Source organism: Sapajus apella, unplaced genomic scaffold (assembly GCF_009761245.1).
Source record: "Sapajus apella isolate SASKATOON/1434 unplaced genomic scaffold, GSC_monkey_1.0 scaffold2, whole genome shotgun sequence".
NCBI lineage: Eukaryota > Metazoa > Chordata > Mammalia > Primates > Cebidae > Sapajus > Sapajus apella.
The window spans coordinates 28,007,075-28,028,815 of NW_022436942.1; the positions used below are offsets into that span (position 1 = coordinate 28,007,075).

Here is a 21,741-nt window from a genome sequence, read left to right on the forward strand (position 1 = left end):
GACTGGCTGGTGGCCCCTGACGTAGTGTACCCATAAGAACACCAAGCACCTCACCAGGCCCCCAGCCCCAAGGGCAGTAAGAGTCACTAATAAGTGTTTGGGGCCTGGGATGTACTTAGTTTCTGACACCAAGAACTTATCAGTGCCCTGCCTGGAGAGGTTGAGGGATTTTTATAGCTGTGTGACCTTGGAAAAGTCGCTTGCCCTCTCTGAGCCTCCCTGCCCACATCTATTGATGGGAGCTGAGCAGAGGATCGAGAGGTGCTGTGTCCAGCATTGGTGCACAGTAGGTGCCCAGCCAATGGTTCTTCCCCCTGACTCCTCTCCTCCTGGTGGCTGGGGCGGGGGGGGGGGTCTCACCTGACTGCCTGGTTCTGGCCACAGACGTTAAGGACCAAGCTGGCGTGAGAATCGCAGGTCAGCCGCAGTGAGGAGCTCATCTCTTCCACCGCCCAGGGTCCTTGGAACACAAGCTGAGGAGGGAGCAGACTGCCAGGTGTGCGGGTGTAGACAGCCTGAGGAGGCCAGGTGGGGACCCTCATAGGCCAGGCTCTATAGCCCAGCACATCCCCATTCCCATGCCCTGCAGGACTGGCTCATCCAACACTCTCATGGGTGCTGAGGATGCAGGGCTGGGGTCAGCCCCTGTTGCAGCTCAGGTTGGCAGTGCCCACTGAGGGATGCTAGAGGACAGCTGCAGCGCAGACATCATCAGGGACCTCACTCCCCGGGGGACTCCCCATCACCTGGCCTCAAGTGCAGGAAAGAGTTTAGATGAAGTCAGGGGCACGGGGTATCCAGTCCACTCAGTTGTGGGGTACAGAGCCGAGAGCCTTTGCAGGAGGGAGAGCCTTTGACATCCTGGCCCCGAGCCCTGGGGAGCTGCCCTCTCCTCCCATGGCAGAGTGGACTGGGGCAGGGTTGCTGGGTAATCTGAAACAGGAGGCTGTGAAAGCAGCATTGGCGCCTGGCTCTGGAACATGCTCTGTGGCTCTTGGAGAAGGAGGGCCAGCCAGGCAGCGCAAGTTTATGCCAAGTGACAGTGGCCAGGGCATGGCCCCATGTGGGTTCCTCCGCCGAGGCAGGAGGGCCCCGTGAGGAAGGTCCTGGGTGCCAAGTCTGAGGCTCCATTTTGCTGCTTTCTTGCTAGGTGACCTTGGGCAAGTCACCCACACTCTGGCATGTGACCCAGAGACGATAATGGTCATTGTCACACCATCAGCATCATCTTTTTCCTTCTTCATCACAGCAAGTGCTTCTTAAGCATCTACTCAGATGCTTAACGCACTGAGTTAAGATTAACTCACTCAGTCCTCACAACCTCCACGTTATAGGTAATATCATCCCCATTTTGCAGATAAGGAGATGAGTGTACAGAGAGGTGAGGAAATTTGCCCAAGGCCATACAGCCGGCAAGCAGCATAGGTGGGATCCGAGCACTGGAGAAAGCCTTGTTAAAGATGGGGCCACACTGCCTCTCTCTGGGGCATTGTGAGGATGAAACTAACAAATGCCCATGAACCCTTTAAAGGGGGCTGGGCACGGGGTGGGCACTGGATAAGCAGGAGCTTTGATTCTGACCCAAGACCGCAGGGTACCAAGACACAGGCCAGAAGCCAGACACTAATCCAGGGTACCCATCCATACCAGCTCTGTGATTGGGAGTACAGAGACTGCTCAGCAGACCTGGTTATAGTGATGACAAATGAAGCCTTTGTAAACTGTGACGTGCTAGGGAAACCCAAGGCCTGGCCCTCCCCATCCGCCCTGCACACAGCGGGTCCTCTGCACCCCAGGAATTGGACAGAGGGGGCAGAATTTGGAGGAAGGTCCTGCCCCATCCACTCCTTACCTGGCGGGAAAAGGCAGGCCCAGCCTCAGAGAGCAGGCACTGTGCGGCTGGCATTGGCCACCAGCTGCAGCGGGCTGCGCAGTGGCCAAGCCACCAGGACTGCCAGGTCCACGCTGACCCCACTGTCCCTGCCATGAAGGGCCACGCTGGCCTGGGTCTGGGTCTCTAGAGGCAGAAAATGGCAGGGACTACTAAAGCAGGTTCACCTCCCCTCCCAGCCCAGGAACACACCGGACTTCAGGAGGGGCCATGCCCTGTGGCCCTCAAACACAACACCAGCAGGAAAGGGAAAGGCTCCCATGGGGGGCTGGGTGGGGTCAATCCCTTTTGATCCTCCTTGACATCATCTGTCATCATTTGCCCATGAGGATCTAGGCCTGGGTGACTCCTCCTTTCATTGAAGTTGCTGAAATGACACCTCTTCCTAGAGGGCTCCCCTGACTGCCCATCTGAAGTCCCTCCCAGTCCTTTGCTGCCAGCCATCCTCCATCCCATCTCGCTGGATTGGGGTTCCCAGCACACCCTGAAATGACCTCGCTCCCTTACTTACTAGGCTCCTGCTCCCCTATTGCCACCCCACAAGAATGACAGCCCCTGGGTCCAGATTTCTCTTAGGAGGGCTCCTGACACACAGCAGGGGTTCAGTGAATGCTTTCTGAATGACTGTGGGATGAAGGGCTCTGCGGGGGTTCCTGGGGATTCTCTGAGCAGCCTGCAGAGGAATCAGCATGAGGTCTGCCCTTGAGAAATGGCCACTTCGGCCACTGATACCCACCTGCAGCCACCTGGCCCTGGTTGGAGGGTCCCATCCCTTCCATCACCCCCCACAGAATAGGAGAGTCTGGTTCATGGTTAGGAGCTTCCTCTTTGACTTAAATTCCCTCTGCTACACACAGAACCATTGGGTCCAGGAGCCCCAGAGCAAACGGATGTCGCCTACTCTATGTCAGAGGCCAGGTTCCCATGGGGTGCAGCTCATGGCTCAGGCCCAAGTGACACTCAGCCAGGCTCCAGCACCTCCCATCTGGCCAGCAGGTGGATGAGCCCCACAGCACTGAGCCTTGACTTCCTTATCTATAAGGAGGGCACAGCCCACCTGCCTCAAGGGACAGTGTCCAGAGTAAATGGGGTAACACTGTGGGGCATGCAGGAGGCCTGGGAAACCCTTCCTTCCTTCCTTCCTCATTCAACATGCAACCACCTGTACCTACAGTGTGCAGGGCAAGAGAAGGGAGGGGACACAATTCCCATGCCCGGGAGCGCGTGGCTGTCTGGCACCAAGAATGTTAACGACAGGCAGAAAGCGTCCCCAACGGGGGGGGGGGGACAGCAGACTGGACAGCAATGGAAGGAGGGAGAGGTCACTCCTTGCGGGGGGTGGCCATAAAGGCATCCTGGGTCAGGAACTAGAGTGGCGTGGAGGTGTTCATCCAGAATGACCTCCCATCACTTGGTCACCCCGTCCCCAACAAACTCTGAGGTCAGCTCAGACTGGCGACAATTTCCTCATGTGACCCAATCCTCCATTCACCCCTCAGGAGGCTGAGGGCCAAAAATAAAGTGTTTTTTTTTGTTGTTGTTTGTAAATTTTTTTGAGATGCAGTCTCACTCTGTCACCCAGGCTGAAGTGCAGTGGCATGATATCAGCTCACTGCAACCTCCACTTTCCAGGTTCAAGAAATTCTCATGCCTCAGCCTCCTGAGTAGCTGGGACTACAGGCATGCACCACCATGCCCAGCTAATTTTTTTTTTTTTTTTTTTTTTGTAGAGACAGGGTTTCACCATGCTGGTCAGGCTGGTGTCAAAATCCTGACCTCAAATGATCCACCCACTTTGGCCTCCCAAAGTGCTAGGATTATAGGCATGAGCCACCACACCCAGCCCCCAAAATAAAAAAAAAAATTTGAAGCCAACAGATGCCGTAGGGGACTAGGGAGACCCAGGGTTCCTGAATGTTCAAGAGCCAGGTCTCTGTAATCTATATAGAGTAAGAGGGTGGCTCTGGGTTTAATCCTTGCTCTGTCATTAACAGCTATGTGGCCTGGGCCAGGTGACTCAACCTCTCTGAGCCTCCATTCCTCATCTGCAGAATGGGAATGGCGTTCCTAACCCTACCTCATAGGCTCATTCATGTACATTCAACACTTTCTATGTGCCCTGTGGCAAAGCAGACAAAAATCGTCCCTGCCCTCATGGAGCACACATTCTCGTGATTCTTGTGCGGAGAGAATGAGAAACAAAGGTATTTGTATGCTACATGGTGTGTTCAAATGACAGAGCTGCGGAGAGGGTGGGAGGGGATGGGAGCGGACGGGGAGGTGGAAAAGAGGCCTCCCTGAGATTACGTTGGAAAAATACCTAAGGGAGGCGAGGGAGCCAGGCAGGTGTGTGGGAGAGAGGCATTCCAGGCAGCAGGATCAGCTCGTGCCAAGGTCATGGGGCAGCAGCAAGCCTGGTGTGTTAAAGAATAGCAAGGAGTGGAACAGGTGGGGCTGGCGGCTGGGAGACAAGGTCAGATGGGGGAAGGGTGTGGGTTCTGATGGCTTGCAGGCCCCTCTAAGAGCTGTGGTGTTCCCCTGTGTGATTGGGACAGCTGTACTGTACTGAGCTCTCGCGTGTACATAGCTTGCCTGGTGTGTATGCAATAAGTGCCCAGCCAATGCTGGCTCCTCTTATTGCTATCTTTCCCCCATAAGGGGTTAAACTGTGTCCCCCAAAAAGAGATATTGAAGTCCCAACCCCCTTGCCATCTGTCCTATGAATATGACCTTATTTAAAAATAGGGTCTTGGCTGGGTGTGGTGGCTCACACCTGTAAACCCAGCACTTTGGGAGGCCCAGGCAGGCAGATCATGAGGTCAGGAGTTCCAGACTAGCCTGCTCTACATGGTGAAACCCTGTCTCTACTAAAAATACAAAAATTAGCTGGGCACGGTGGTGCACCTGCAATCCCAGCTACTCAGGAGGCTGAGGCAGGAGAATTGCTTGAACATGGGAGGCGGAGGTTGCAGTGAGCCAAGATCATACCAATGCACTCTAGCCTGGGTGGCAGAGTAAGACTCCATCTCAAAAATAAATAATAAATTAAAAAATAGGGTCTTTACGGATGGAAGTAAGTGAAAATAATGTCATATTCAAGCCAGATGGGCCCTCAGTCCACTGTGGATTGTTTTGTTTTTATTTTGAGACAGGGTCTCATTCTGTCATCCAGGCTGGAGCACAGTGTTGCAATCACAGCTCACTGCAGCCTTGACCTTCTGGCTCAAGTGATTTTCCTGCCTCAGACTCCTGAGTACCTGGGACTACTTATACATGCCACCACATCCGACTAACATGTCTGTGTTTTAAGCCATCCGGTGTGTGGAACTTGGTTGTGGAAGTCCTAGGAAATGAATCCACCTGCCTTGGGAGTGAGGCCATTGATGGACAAGGCTGTCCCAGTTGTCCCAGAGCCCAGGGCCACATTGGGCTTGATGGGGTGCCGCCTGGGTCCAGGGCTGCTAGGCTGGCTCAGGCATGGAGGAAGCCAGCTCCCAGTCTCGGGGCTGTGCGCTGGGTGCCTTACCATGTATCTGCAGTTCTGTGCTCAGGGAGGCCTTGCCTGGGAACTCCACCCACAACAAAGCCTCACTGTTGTGCCAGCTCTGGCCGGAGAGCTCCAGGTGCTCGTCATGGTAACAGCAGCTCACAGAGTAACTTAGAGATGTGGGTCCCATCAGGATGTGTCCAGAATGCTCAGAGCCTGAGCTATCATTGTGAATGTCCATGAAGACCTGCAATGACAGGAGACATTGGACGGCCCTGTGCAGAGAGCCAGCCCAGGGCAAGCTGGCACTGGCTCCCACACACCCTGGGGTTACCAGTGACATCCGTGTCCCTGTAGTGGGAGGAACTCAGATCCTCTTGAAGGAGCAGGTTTGATGACCAACGCAGTTACTTCAACTACTTACATGTGCAACAAAGAATCCACAGAGGAAACACAGAGAAACCAGTCAGGAGGTGGGGTGGGCAGTGGGGTGGGGGCCTGGGGAGGATGGCTGGAGAAAAACTTTGGGAAGAAGACATCCTGGCTGATGTGAAACAGGTTGGCAAGCCACAGCCTACACCTGTTGTTATAACGTTTTATTGGAACACAACCTTGCCTGTTTGTCAGAGGCATTTGAACCAGAGCAGCTCCATCTTGAATAGAGGTTGGGTAAAATGAGGCTGAGACCTACTGGGCTACACTCTCAGACGGTTAGGCATTCTAAGTCACAGGATGCGATAGGAGGTTACACAAGAGATAGCTCATGGCCAGGTGTGGTGGCTCATGCCTGTAATCCCAGTACTTTGTTAGGCTGAGGTGGGCAGATCACTTGAGGTCAGGAGTTCAAGACCAGCCTGGCCAACATGGTGAAACTCTGTCTCTACTGAAAAAACACAAAAATTAGCTGCTCATGGTGGTACATGCCTATAATCCCAGTTACTGGGGAGGCTGAGGCAGGAGAATCACTTGAACCTGGGAGGCGGAGGTTGTGGTGAGCTGAGATTGTGCCACTACACTCCAGCCTGGGCAACAGGGTGAGACTCCATTGCAAAAAAAAAAAAAAAAAAAAGAGAGCGAAATACAGGTCATAAAGACCTTGCTGATAAAACAGATTGCTTTAGAGAAGCTGGCCAAAACCCCCCAAGATGGCGACGAGAGTGACCGCTGGTCGTCGTCACTGCCACACTCCCACCAGCGCTATGACAGTTTACAAATATGGTGGCAACGTCAGGAAGTTACCCTATATGGTCTAAAAAGGGTGGCATGAGTAATCCATCCCCTGTTTGGCATGTCATCAATAAATAACCATAAAATGGGCACCAGCAGCCCTGAATCTTTTCTTGCACAAGATCCAAGAACCCTCTCTTGGGTCTGGATCGAGATCCCTTTCCTGTAACACGTTCATGTCCTATTCCAGTGGCTGCTTTCATGACACCACAGCAGCAGAGTGGAGTAGCTGCAGCAGAGACTTAGAGGCCACAGAGCCTAAGACGTTTACTCTCTGGCCCTTGACAGAAAACATTTCTCAAACTCTGCCACAAGATGTAATTCCCTCCCATGCCACCCCATGACCATCTCAGTAAAACCTTCAATAAGGCCAGGGGCAGTGGCTCAAGCCTGTGATCCCAGCAGTTTGGGGGGCTGAGGCAGGCAGATCACTTGAGGTCAGGAGTTTGAGACCAGCCTGGACAACATGGCAAAACCCTGTCTCTACTACAAATACAAAAATTAGCCAGGCATGGTGGGTGTCTATAATCCCAGCTACTCGGGAGACTGAAGTGGGTGGACCATGAGGTCAGGAGTTCAAGACTAGCCTGACCAACATGGTGAAACTGTCCTACTAAATACAAAAATTAGCCAGGTGTGGTGGTGGGCGCCTGTAATCTCAGCTACTTGGGAGGCTGAGGCAGGAGAATTGCTTGAACCTGGGAAGCGGAGTTTGCAGTGAGCCAAGATCACACCACTGCACTCCAGACTGGTTGACAGAGCAAGACTCCATCTTGAAGAAAAAAAAAAGGAAGGAAATTCTGACACAAGCTTGTCAAAACTTTGAGGACATGCTAAGTGAAATAAGCCAGTCCACAAAAGGACAGGCAGGCATGGTGGCTCACACCTGTAATCCCAGCACTTTGGGAGGCTGAAGCACGAGGATCACCTGAGGTCAGGAGTTACCAGCCTGGCCAACATGGTGAAACCCTGTCTCTACTAAAAATACAAAAAATTAGCTGGGTGTGGTGGCACGCACCTGTAATCCCAGCTACTCAGGAGGCTGAGGCAGGAGAATCGCTTGAGCCCAGGAGGTGCAGGTTGCAGTGAGCCAAGATGGTACCATTGCACTCCAGTGTGGGCAAGAAGAGTGAAACTCCACCTCAAGAAAAAACAAGGACAAATGAAGTGTATGATTCCATTTCTATGTGGTACCTAGAGTAGTCAAAAGCCTAAAACACAAAGTAGAATGGTGGTTGCCAGGGACTGGGGGCAGGAGCGAATGGGGAGTCAGCATTTAATGGATACAGACTTGCAGTTTTGCAGGTTCTGCAGATGAATAGCGGTGATGGCCACAGAAGACTGTAAACACAGGTAACGCTGCTAAACTTAACAACGGTTAAAACGGCACATTTTACGCAATGTATATTTAACCACAATTAAAAGTTAATATTTAAAAGACCATTTGTGGCCAGGCGTGGTGGCTCACACTTATAATCCCAGCACTTTGGAAGGCTGAGGCGGGTGGATCGTGAGGTCAAGAGATCGAGACCATCCTGGTCAACATGGTGAAACCCCGTCTCTACTAAAAATACAAAAATTTGCCTGGTGTTGTGGTGCATGCCTGTTGTAATCCCAGCTACTCGGGAGGCTGAGGCAGAAGAATCGCTTGAATACGGGAGGCGGAGGTTGCCATGAGCCGAGATCATGCCACTGCGCTCGACAGAGCAAGACTCCATCTCAAACAAAACAAAACAAAACAACAACAACAAAACAAGGCAATTTGCAGGACTGGATATGAAAAGGGAAAAAAATCTAAACCAATTGTTAAATAAATGTAAAGGTGAAATGTGTGCTGTAGAACCACCACCTGCTCAGCTGCCGAGCTCACCATTATTCCTAACTCAGCAGAAGAACCCACCCTCTGGGAAAAACTAAAAGCAAACCGCTGCTTCCAAAATGCATTTTTATGGTTGGAAATCTGTTTTTCCCAAGCCCTCCTTCCAGTCCTTGGCAGTGTGACGAGCGTTTCTCACCCCTGGGGATCTGGGGCTGGAAATGCAAAAGGGAAAGTCACCAAGGCTGAGTTTCAGCTGCCTGCATCCTTGCAGCCAGGGCCAGAGGGTCATGCGGGGTTCCCCAGCTCCCACCGTCCACGCTGGACTCATGGGGCATGGCTCTGCTGCAGTGGCCGGGCTCACCTCCACCAAGTGATTGCTCAGGGTGGGCTCCAAGTCATTCCTGAAGGTCTGGCTGACACGGAGATGCCTGTTGTTGCTGCTCTCATCCCAGTGCTTCCCGTAGTTCGCCCAGCTGTGAGTGCAGGTGGCCTGAGTCCTCCTTGTGCCAGAGCTGGACCTGGGACACACACAAGCGGTGAACTGTCCATGGAGGCCCTGCCCACCCAGTCCCTGGGCCCCCTCACAGCCACCCACTCCAGGGATATCAGTTTGGTTTTCTGAGGACACAGTTCTGTAGAAAGCACTATTTTGTTGACGTAGTTTTTGTTTTTGAGATGGAGTCTCGCTCTGTCACCCAGGCTGGAGGGCTGTGGCATAATCTCTGCTCACTGCAACCTCTGCCTCCCCAGTGCAAGCGATTCTCTTGCCTCAGCCTCCGGAGTAGCTGGGATTACAGGCACCTGCCACTACACCTGGCTAATTTTTGCATATTTAGTAGAGATGGGGTTTCACCATGTTGGCCAGGCTGATCTCAAACTCCTGACCTCGTGATCCACCTGCCTCAGCCTCCCAAAGTGCTGGAATTATAAGCATGAGCCACTGTGCCTAGCCTTGTTTTTTTTAAAAAAATTTGTTTATTTTAGAGACAAGATCTCACTCTATTGCCCAGGCTGGAGTACAGTGGCACCATCTTGGCTCACTGCAACCTCTGCCTCCTGGGCTCAAGCAACCCTGGATGAATAGACATAAGACTGAGGCTGAAGTGCCAGCCCTGGATCCATCCTAAATGGCTATGCTATTGGGAGCAAGTTCATCTCTTTGGGGATGAGCTCAGGGTACTCAGATCACCACTTGCCTGACTCTGGTGTTCTCTCTGGATGTCCCACCTGGCCTGGGCACCCACCTTGTGGCTGAAAGCCAGGATGTGTGTGCATCGGAGCTCATGGCCCAGCTCCAGCTTATAGGCACTATCTGAGCCACTCTGTCTGTAGCCTCTGGCTGGTGCTGCATTTGTGCACTGGTTGCTTTGCCTGAGCTGTGAGGATCGATCCAGAGCCCCTGCCATCCTCTGCCAGGGAGCCCTCCACCATGGCTCCAAGAGGAGGAGGGCCCAGCCCAGCCTGGCCTCAGCCATGCCCCCTACAGTCCCGTGCTCTGCTCCACCTGTCACTCCATTAGAACCTGTTGATAGGGAGGTCTTAAGAGATGGGTGAATGTCCCCTCAACAGACACACCTTTTCGTTTAATGAGCAGGTACTAAGTCCTACTCAGAGGCCACAGAGTGACTAATGGAAAACCCTGTGGTGACGGCACATCTTACCTTGCAGAGCCACAGCTGTAGGAAACAGGGTAGGCCCTGCCACCTCCACCTGCCCCGCAGTCAGGCACGCGGTGCCTTACCTGGGAGGCTGTACTGCATCCTCAGGCAGTTGGTCCAGAGCTGGCCTCACTGCTGCAGCAGGCCAAGGGCATGCAGCCCCGCCAGCCCTGACATGAAGAGCTCGGCACCCAGGGCGGCCACCCACTGTCCATCTTCCTCCTTCCTCTCCAGCAGTGCTGCAGGGACAGAGATCAGGCAGATGAAAGGATCAGCCCTCAGGGACCAACAATCCCAGACCCAGGCAAAGAGGGGACTCGGGAATCCCCCAAGGGCCTTGGAGTTGGGGGCTCCTTAAAGAGCCAACACCTGTGCCCTGCACAGCAGGCCACAGACAGGCCTGATCACGGCTCACTGCAGCCTTGACCTCCCAGGCTCAGTCAATCCTCCCACCTCAGCCTCCCAAACACATGTTTGTGGTGGCAAACATCTGCCACCACACTTGGCTAATTTATATAAATATATATATATATACACACACACACACACACACATATATATAAACAAATATATATATACACAAATATATATATATAAATATATATATACACCTTTTTTTTTTGTAGAAACAGGGGTCTTACGATGTTGGCCAGGCTGGTCTTGAACACATGGGCTCAAGCAGTCCTGCTGTTGGTTTCCCAAAACTTTGGTTTCCCAAAGTGCTGGGATTAGGCGTGGGACACTGTGCTTAGCCCAAAAATAAAGTAGAATGAGGCTGGGCGCAGTGGCTCACGCCTGTAATCCCAGCACTTTGGGAGGCCAAGGCAGGCAGATTTCCTGAGATCAGGAGTTCGAGACCAGCCTGGCCAACATAGTGAAACCCCATCTCTAGTTAAAAAAAAAAAAAAAAAAAAAAAAAAAACAGGTTTGGTGGCACCTGTAATTCCAGCTACTCAGGAGGCTGAGGCAGGAGAATCGCTTGAACCCAGGAGGCAGTGGTTACAGTGAGCTGAGATTGCGCCATTGCATCCAGTCCCGGCAACAGTGCAAGACTCTGTCTCAAAAAAGAAAAAAGTAGAATGAAACAAAATCAAATAGGACAGATGAAAAAAGAATTAACCACACATCATGGGTTGTCGTGTAAATTTCACCTTCTGAAGCTTCTGCAACACTGAAGGTCATCCAGAACACACAGGTGGAACTGGGCCAGCTGTTATGACTCCCAAACACCCACGTGAGGTGGTCAACAGCCACCGCTCCAAATGCCCCTGGCCCCAGCTGCTGTTCTTACCTTGGAATCTTTCACAACCGATAAGCGGCACACCCAGGCACCACCACCCCGGCTCTGGCACAGGGCAGCACCTGCTCAGCCTGTGTGGATTTAATTCCCAGGGTATTTTAGGTCAAAATGTTACCTGTGTTTCTTATCATGGGTCAGAATAAAAACAGCCCAAAAGCTGCTATTTTAAGGTTTGTGGGGGCAGTTGGAGGCTGGGGGAGTTTCTGGGGGCTCACACTGAGCCAGGTTCTGTCCTTAGATGGGATGTTGCTATTGAGAGGCTGGGGCGATGAGGACCATCAGGAGACATTTGGCCCACACCCTAGCCTGGCCATGGAGGAGATGGGGCACAAGGGGTCTCATCTCCTACCTGTCACGTGGGCCTGGTCACTCAGCAGATGGCTCAGCGATGCGGAGAAGGCCAGCTTGCTGCCTGCCTGCCATGTGATGTTCCCTATAAAGATGATGGGGCTGCCCCATCACCAGTTTCACCTCCAGCTGTGCCTGGAGCCACTTGACCTCACCACCCATGGGTGGCTGCAGGTCACTCCAGCCCTGAAAAGGCCTTGGTGTCACCTGGGAGGATAGGCTTAGCCAGCAAGCCCAGCCATGACCACACAAGCTGGGGCCGGAGACAGCTAATCCTTCCACAGGTTTTGTTTTTTCTTGAGATAGGGTCTCACTCTGTCATCCAGGCTGGAGTACAGCGGCGGGATCCTGGTTCACTGGAACCTCTGCCTCCCAGGTTCAAGTGATTCTCCTGCCTCAGCCTCCCTAGTAGCTGGGATTACAGGCACACATGACCATGCCCAGCTAATTTTTTCTATTTTTAGCAGAGATGGGGTTTCACTGTGTTGGCCAGGCTGGTCTCAAGCTCCTGAGCCCAAGTGATCCGCCTGCCTTGGCCTCCCAAAGTGCTGAGATTACAGGCGTGAGCCACTGTGCCCGGCCCTTCCCCAATTTTTTAAACTCCAGATTTCTCAAAATTAGAAACCTGTGTTACAAACTCAGAAGTAAATACAAAGGACTCCTCTTCTCGCCTCGACAATCCCCTCATTGGATCCATCAGGAATTCGGTCAACCGTCGCTATGGAATCCGTCTAGAATCAACCTCTTCTGCCACCTCCGCTGCATACCAGCTCCAGCGCTGGTCATGCACCACAGCATCCTCCTGGCTCTCACCTCGCTGCTGGTAACTGATCTCCACGTGGTGACCAGACGTGTCGAATGATGGCACACTAGCGTTTCTTACAGCACAATCCAAAGTCCTCGAGAAGGCCAGTGAAGCCAGAACTTTGTTGGTCACTGGTGCAGACACTGACAGGTGGGCCACAGGGAAGCTCACTACACTCCAAGGCCCCACATGGGAGATCCTCTAGAAAAGCCACGAGCAACTGCAAATATCATCTTTGGTGGCCCTGCCAACCTGCAGATCCACCCCACACACCCTCTGATGGCCACTAGCTGGTCAGTTCACCCAAAAGATGTCAAAACAACACTTGCTATTACCAGACCGTCACTACTTAATGCTGTCTTTCCCTGATCCCCACAGGTGTATGCAGATGTGTGTGTACAAATGTATGTGCATGTGTGTACAGATGTATTTGTACATGGATGTATGTGCATACAGAAGTGTGTGTGTGTAGATACATAGGTACGTGTGTATGAATGTGTGGATATGGATGTGTACATGGATGTGTCTATGTGTAGACGTGTGTATACAGATGTGTGTAAAGATGTGTCTATAAGGATGTGTATATGGATGTATGTATACAGCTATGTCTACATGTAGATGTAGATGCTCGCAGTGTTTCCTGCTGACAGGCACATCCTAACGACAGCTTTCTCCAGTCTGTGTCAGAGGCTGTGTGGTGGTGTCAGAGCTTCCTCTGTGAACAGGGTGAGCACAGAATTTCTCACCCAAACCACAACACTTTGCAGTTAAAGAGAACACTAGTTATAAATGCGTCAGGTCAGCAGGTGTAAGCTGGGGCTCTTCAGGCAACCCAGGACCCAACCCCCACACACCAGGGGAGGGTGTGCCAAACAGAACACTTCCCACACCAACCTTAAATCCCATAAACTTTGAGACAAGTTGAACCCAAGCTCTGGCACTTAGTATTCATGAGCTCATCAGCCTCAGTATCCTCACCTCTTATGGGGTTACAGAGAAGACTTGAAGAAGGGACCTCATGTCTGCTGGAACAGGCTCCAGAAAGTTCCAGAGTGCCAACTATTACTGTAATTGTGATGAGTCTGCAGTGAATGGAATTAGAATTTCTCCAAAAGCAAACATTTCCAGGCTGCAGACAGCTCTGTAGGGAGTGGCAGGAAGGTCCGAGGGGAGGTACAGGCAATTCGTGCTTGCACATTTAGCAAACAACGAGAAGTTCAGGGGCCCCTGGGAGTTCCAGAAAGGAGGCATAAGTCTCAGCCATCAGGCAGGTGGGGCTTTAGGAGAAAGACGGCTCTCCCCTGACATGGGTCTTCTCCCCACCCAGGCTGACGGCACAGGTGGAAGTGGAGAGAGTATTTATGCAGCAAGACATCCAGCCCTGGCTTCAGACGCTCCACTCCAGGCCCCTCTGAGAAGACACTGGAAACTCAGGCAGAATCGGGAGATCCACTGCTGAACTCGCCCAGGAGTCATGCCTGGTGGGATCAAGTCTAAAGTTGCTATTTGTACCCTGGGTGGAGTGCAGTGGCACGATCTCGACTCACTGCAACCTCCACCTCCCACATTCAAGCAATTCGCCTGCCTCAGCCTCCCGAGAAGCTGGGACCACAGGCATGCACCACCACGCCCAGCTAAATGTTGTATTTTTAGTAGAGACAGGGTTTCGCCATCTTGGCCAGCCTGGTCCCAAATTCCTGACTTCAAGTGATCCTCCCTCCTTGGCCTCCCAACATTTGTATACTTTTTGAAGTCACCTGTCTGCTTGAAAAGGGGATAGAAGTTTTAAATCTTCTCCGCAGAATGGAGGAGACAGACACAAAACTTCAACACAATGACAAGGGCTTCAAGTGACTCACTAACTTCCATCCAGGTAGCCTTGGTTAAGAACCCTTGAAAAGCACCTACAAAGATGAAAATGAGCCTGGGCAACATAGTAAGACCCATCTCCACAAAAAAGAAAAGAAAAGAAAAAGATAGAAAAGCATGGTGGCACAGGCCTTAGCCCCAGCTACTTGGGAGGCTGAGGCAAGAAGATCACTTGAGCCCCGGGGTTCAAGTTTGCAGTGACCTAGGATCATGCCACTGTACAGAAGACCTTGTAAAAGAAAGAGGAAAGTGAGGGAGAGAGAGAAGAGGTGTGGGAAAAGACATGGGAGAAAGGGAGGGAAGGAGGTAGGAAGAGGAAAAGAGCTGGAATGGAGGGAGGGAGAGAAAGGAAAGGAAAAAAAAAGAAAGGAAAAGAAAATAAATGAGAAAAAACATATAAACCTTGTGGCCAGGGAATTCCACTATTAAGAATTTACTCTGCAGAGAGAATGGTGTTCCCAGCAGAATATTTGTAAGAGAAGGAACCTGGGAAAAACTCTGGAGCCGTTTGTTATAAAACTAGCTGAATATATTCCATTCCACGGACTAGGACACGGCCATCTGCACTACACGGGAGACGCTGGGCTAAAGTGGACATATTAACTCCATGTGCTGACTGTGTGCATAGATCATCTCGGAATAGAATCACCAAAACAACCCTAAAGTGGTTGGCTTTCAGGAGGGGTGGGAGAGCGGCTTTAAGGCTGCACCAGCACCAACCAATAGAACGTTCTGCAATGAGGACCATGTTTCAGGGCCACCTGCAGCTGTGGAGCATCTGAATGTGGCCCATGCAGCCAAAGAACCAAATCTTTCATTTTCTTTAACGTTAATTCATTTAGATTTTTTTTTGAGATGGAGTTTTGCTGTGTTGCCCAGGCTGGAGTGAGGCTGCATGATCTTGGCTCACTGCAACCTCTGCCCCCCAGGTTCAAGCAATTCTCCTGCCTCAGCTTCCCAAGTAGGTGGGATTACAGGAGCCCACCACCACATCTGGCTACTTCTTGTGTTTTTAGTAGAGATGGGGTTTCACCATGTTGGTCAGGCTGGTCTCAAACTCCTGACCTCAGATGAGCCACCTGACTCAGCCTCCCAAAGTGCTGGATTATAGGCATGAGCCACCATACCCAGCCTCACTTAGATTTCATTAAACACATATGCCACTGGCTGCCATGTGGGAGACTCAGTTCTATACCCTTTCACAGTTTTTGAACTTTGAATCATTTAAATGCATCACCTATTTTTTAAATTGTAGAATAGAATAGAATTTAGATAATTAATCTAAATGAAATCTACAATAGAATTTAAATTGTACCAGTGCATACCGATATGTAAAAAGATTGCCGAGGAGTGTGTGTGTGCGTGTATATATGTATGTATATTTCCTTTTTTTTTTTTTTTTTTTTCGGAGTCTCACTCTGCTACCCAGTCTGGAGTACAGTAGTACGAACTTGGCTCACTGCAACCTCCACCTCCAGGGTTCAAGTGATTCTCCTGCCTCAGCTTCCCGAGTCACTGGGATTACAGGCACACACCACCACGCCCAGCTCATTTTTGTACTTTTAGTAGAGAAGGCATTACACTATGTTGGCCAGGCTGGTCTTGAACTCCTGACTTTAAGTGATCCACCTGCCTCAGCTTCCCAAAGTGCTGAGGATTACAGGCATGAGCCACCACGCCCAGCTGCAAAGGTGTATTTTTTAGTAAAAAGAGCAAGGTACAAACAAAAAACAGGGACTAGCTGGGCATGGTGGCTCATGCCTGTAATCCTAGCACATTGGGAGGCTGAGCTGGGAAGATCGCTGGAGCCCAGGAGGCCGAGGCTGCAGTGAGCCATGTTTGCACCACTGCCCTCCAGCCTGAGTGACAGAGCAAGATCCTGCCTCGAGAAAAAATTAAAATTAAAATTAAACCAAAACCTAACCATGACGATTGGGTTTTCATGCTATTGTATGACATATGCCTTCCTCAAAACTTGTTACGACATCATCACATCACCCATCTGATGTGAAAAAGAAAAAATAGAACCCAGAAACCCAAACCAAAAATAATTGCAAATCTATCATGTTATATGTTGTACTGTGTCTCCCTGAAAGACGCCGAAGCCCTACGCCTCAGGATCTGTGGATGTGACCTTATTTGGAAATAGGTTCTTCACATGTGATCAAGCTAAGCTGAGGTGATGAGGGTGAACCCTAATCCTATATGCCTGGTGTCCTTATAAAAAGGGGATGTGTGGACACAGACACCTACAAAGGGAAGACGATGTCAAGACAGAGACAGAAGACCACCTACAAGCCAAGGAACTCTGGAGGCTATGAGAATCCAGGAGTGAGACCTGGGACAGATCCTCCCTTAACAGCCTTCACAGGAAAAACAAACAAAAACCCCTTGACTTCAGACTCCTGACCTCCAGAACTGTGAGAATAAATCTCTGTGGTTTATTCTGAAGCCACACACTTTAGGGTACTTTGTTAAGGCAGTGCTGGGAAATGAATGCAGATTTCTTGGGGCATGCATCAACACTTCTGCAGGAAATGTGGAACGTGGCATGCTTGAACTTACCATTCATACCTTTCTCTACTCTGAATTCTTTTTTTGAGAGACAGAGTCTCACTCTGTCACTCAGGCTGGAGTGCAGTGGCACAAGCATGGCTCATTGCAGCCTCCATCTCCCGGGCTCCAACGATCCTCTTGCCTCTGCCTCCCGAGTAGCTGAGACTACAGGCACATGCCACCGTGCCTGGCTAATTTAAAAACAAAAATGTTTTGTAGAGATGAGGTCTTGCCATGTTGCCCAGGTTTACCTGGAACTTCTAGCCTCAAGTGATCCTCACACCTTGGCCTCCCAAAGTTCTGTGATTACAGGTATAAGCCAGTGTAACTGGCTTGCTGGATTTTTTTTTGTGTGTGTTTTTTTAAGACAGAATCTTGTTCTATTGCCCAGGCTGGAGTGCGGGGACATGATCTCAGCTCACTGCAACCTCCACCTCCTGGGTTCAAGCAATTCTTCTGCCTCAGCCTCCTGACTAGCTTGGATTATAGGCACCTACTACCACACCCAGGTGACTTTTGTGTTTTTATTAGACACGGGGTTTCACCATTTGGCCAGGCTTGTCTTGAACTCCTGAATTCAGGTGATCCACCCACTTCGGCCTCCCAAAATGTTGCAATCTTGGCTCACTGCAACCTCTGCTCCTGGGTTCAAGCAATTCTCCTGCCTCAGTCTCCCAAGTAGCTGGGATTACAGGCGCCTGCCACCATCCCCTGGCTAGTTTTTGTACTTTTAGTAGAGATGGGGTTTCACCATGTTAGCCAGGCTGGTCTGGAAGTCCTGACCTCAAGTGATCCACCTGCCTCAGCCTCTCAAAGTTCTGGGATGACAGGCATGAGCCACTGTGCCTGGTCTACTTCTATTATTATTACATTGTATATATAATAAAATACTTTCACAACTCACCATAACATAGAATCAGCGGGAGCCCTGAGCTTGTTTTCCTGAAACTAGGTGGTCCCTTCCAGCAGGGACAGGAGACAGTGATAGATCATCAGGCATTAGAGCCTCATGAGGAGCATGCAGCCCAGCTCCCTTGCATGTGCTGTTTACAGTGGGGTTTGCACTTCTATGAGAATCTAACCCTGCCACCGATCTGACAGGAGGTGGAGCTCAAGCGGTGATGCCAACAATAAGGAGTGGCTGTGAACACAGATGAAGCCTCCCTTGCCCACCCGCCGCTCACCTGCTGTGCTGCCTGCCCAGTTCCTAACAGGTGAGCCGGGTGCAGTGGCTCACACCTGTAATCCCAGCACTTTGGGAGACTGAGGCAGGTGGATCACCTGAGGTCAGGAGTTCGAGACCAACCTGACCAACGTGGAGACACCCTGTCTCTACTACAAATACAAAAATTAGCCTGGCATGGTGGCTTGTACCTGTAATCCCAGCTACTTGGGAGTCAGAGGCAGAAAAGTCACTTGAATCCAGGAGGCAGAGGTTGCGGTGAGCCAAGATCATGCCATTGCATTCTAACCTGGGCAACAAGAGCGAAACTCCATCTCAGAAAAGAAAAAAAAGGCCAGGCGCGATGGCTCACACTTGTAATCCCAGCACTTTGGGAGGCTGAGGCAGGCGAAGCACCTGAATAAAGGAGTTCGAAACCACCCTTGCCAACATGGTGAAACTCTATCTCTATCACAAATACAAAAATTGGCTGGGTGTGGTAGTACATGCCTGTAATCCCAGCTACTCAGGAGGCTGAGGCAGGAGAATTGCTTGAACCTCAGAGGTGGAGGTTACATTGACCTGAGATTGCACCACTGCACAGAGTGAGACTGTCTTAAAAAAAAAAACCAAAAACAACAGGAACAGGCCACAGTCTGGTACTGATCCTTGGCCAGGGGGTTTGGGGACCCCAGCTGTAGACAATATGTAATGATCAAATCAGGGTAACTGAGGCAGTCATCACCTCAAATATTTATCTTTTGTTTTGGAAACACGAAAATCCTTCTCTTCTATCTTGAAATATAGCCTTTTTTTTTTTTTTTTTGAGACGGAGTCTTGCTCTGTTGCCAGGCTGGAGTGCAGTGGCGCAATCTCGGCTCACTGCAACCTCTGCCTCCTGGGTTCAAGTGATTCTTCCGCCTCGGCCTCCCGAGTAGCTGGGACTACAGGCGTGTGCCACCACACCCGGCTAATTTTTGTATTTTTAGTAGAGACGGGGTTTCATCATGGCGAGAATGGTCTCGATCTCTTGACCTCGCCTGCCTCGACCTCCCAAAGTGCTGGGATTACAGGCGTGAGCCACCGCGCCTGGCCGTCTTTTTATTTAAATTATTTTTATTTGAGACAGAGTTTTGCTCTTTCTGACAGGCTAGAGTGCAGCGGCACAATCTCAACTCACTGCAACCTCCATCTCCTGGGTGCAGGCAATTCTCCTGCCTCAGCCTCCCCAGTAGCTGGGATTACAGGCATGCGCCACCATTCCTAGCTAATTTTTGTATTTTTAGTAGAGATAGGGTTTCACCATATTGTCCAGGCAGGTCTCGAACTCCTGACCTCAAGCAATCCACGCACCTTGGCCTCCCAAAGAGCTGGGAATACAGGCATGAGCCACAGCACCTGGCCATTCATTCATTCTTACATTCATTCATACCACTAATGACTACTGCCCAGTTATCATATACCCGGCAGAGTTCCAGGCTCTGGGGAAACAGCAATGAGCAAAACAAAGTTGCTGCTCTCTTAATGGATCCATCATTTTAATGATGGGGAGAGAGACAGGCGATCCATAAACAAAGCAGTAACACAGACAGCACGTTGGGTAGAAAGCAGTATGAAGAATAAATACTAAAGCAGCTGTGGCCAGGTGCAGTGGCTCACGCCTGTAATCCCAGCACTTTGGGAGGCCAAGGTGCATAAATCCCTTGAGGCTAGGAGTTCAAGACCAGCCTGGATAACATGGTGAAATGCCATCTCTACTAAAAGTACAAAAAAAAAAAAAACAAAAAAAAAAAAAAAAAAAAAAAAAAAGAGCCAGGCGTGGTGGTACCTGCCTATAATCCTAGCTACTCAGGAGGCTGAGGTGGGAAGATTGCTTGAACTCGGGAGGTGGAGGTTGCAGTGAACTGAGATTGCGCCACTGCACTCCAGCCTGGGGAATAAAGCAAGACTCTGTCTTAAAAAAAAAAGGTAAAGAGATATGTGCAGGTGTCAGGTGCACTAGCACGAGCAGGGGTGCTGTGGTGATAGAGAAGGTGGTCAGGAAAGGCCTCTCTGTGAAGGTAACAGACATGAGGGTGAGCCTGGGGACTCCTGGAGAGAACAGCACAGGAGGGCTCTAGGTTGGTGCCATTTGTGGTCCTTTTGTTTTGTTTTTGAGATGAACTCTTGCTCCGTCACCCAGGCTGGAGTGAAGTGGCACAATCTCAGTTCACTGCAATCTCTGCTACCCGGGTTCAAGCCACCTCAGCCTCCCAAAGAGCTGGGATGACAAGTGTGAGTCCCTGTGTCTGGCCTACGTACCAACATTTTTAAATTCTTCTGAAAGCTGTGCAGCAAATCCCACTGACCTCGCCAAGTACGTCCCAGAGCTGTCTGCCTCTCAGCGTCTCTGACCTCAGTCCTGATCCATCCACCATCATCCTGTGCCTAGACTTCTGCAGGAGCTGATCCCGGGACCATCGCCCCAGGGAGGCAGCCCCTGAGCCCGAGTATGGCGCCATCAGGAAGGCTACCTGAGGTGGGTGATGCCTCAGCTATGTCTTTTTTTCTTTTACATTTTTTGTGGAGTTGGGGTCTCACTATGTTGCCCAGGCTAGCCTCAAGCTCCTGGGCTCAAGTGATTCTCTGCCCTTGGCCTCCTAAAATGCTGGGATAACAGATGGGCTACATCTTAAATGACTAGGATGTGGGTGCTGAGCAGGCAGAGGTTGGGGGGATGGAGCCGGGGAAGAGGGAGGGGAGGCTTTGACACAAGAGGCAGCAAAAACCCGGGCACAGGGAACAGCATGACTTGGAGGACACTCAGTGTGGCCAGAGGGGCGTGTGGGCAGGGTCACTTGGCATTTTAGGGTCAGGCAGGAGTTTGGGGTCTCCCGTGCTTCACCAGGGTGGGGGCATCATCAGAGGGCAGCTGCCTGGAGAAGGTTTTTTGTTAGTTTTTTGAGATAGAATCTTGCTGTGTCACCAGGCTGCAGTGCAGTGGCGCGATCTCTGCTCACTGTAACCTCTGCCTCCCGGGTTCAAGCGATTCTCCTGCCTGAGCCTCTGGAGTAGCTGGGATTATAGGTGCCTGTCACCACGCTCAGCTAATCTTTGTATTTTTAATAGAGATAGCATTTTGCCATGTTGGCCCGACTGGTTTTGAACTCCTGGCCTCAGGTGATCTGCCCGCCTCAGCCCCCCAAAGTGCTGGGATTACAGGTGTGAGCCACCATGCCCAGGAGGCCACATAGGAGGCTGGAGAAACAGTCCAGGTGACAGATGGACATTGGGACAGCTGGGCCTGCAGAGGAAATAAGTTCCTTCCCTCCCTCCCTCTCTCCCGCCTTTTTCATTTCTTCTCTGCCCCTTTCTTCCTCTCTCCTGCCCTTTCTTCCCTCTTTTTCTTCCTTTCCTCCTTCATTCCTTCTCTTCCTCTCTCAGCTCTTTCCTCCCTTCCCTCCTTCCTTCCGTAGTTCTCAAACTCTGATCCAGCGCCTTCTGCACGTCGAGCACTAACTAGATACTGAGTCTGCCGCAGGGAGTGGCCCGTGCTGCTGCGGAGCTTCCAGTCTAAGGAGAGCGAGGCCATCAGCCCCTGCCGGGCGCTTCCTGCAGGGCCCTTTAGGAAGTGGGAAGT

The 21,741-nt window shown here is 51.1% G+C and overlaps 1 protein-coding gene and 1 pseudogene across 1 annotated transcript in view; one reads left to right on the forward strand and one right to left on the reverse strand.

Moving 5' to 3' along the window:
• The window catches only part of LOC116554797, a 62,536-nt gene extending 50,020 nt beyond the window's left edge, over positions 1-12,516 (reverse strand). The window contains 7 exon segments of the mRNA XM_032282910.1: positions 361-515; positions 1,893-2,017; positions 5,418-5,625; positions 8,786-8,942; positions 10,216-10,321; positions 11,732-11,815; positions 12,498-12,516. Coding sequence (XP_032138801.1) covers positions 361-515; positions 1,893-2,017; positions 5,418-5,625; positions 8,786-8,942; positions 10,216-10,321; positions 11,732-11,815; positions 12,498-12,516 — 854 coding nt within the window.
• Positions 12,517-16,314: 3,798 nt separating this feature from the next.
• On the forward strand, positions 16,315-16,412 carry LOC116528163 (annotated as a pseudogene).
• Positions 16,413-21,741: the final 5,329 nt, after the last annotated feature.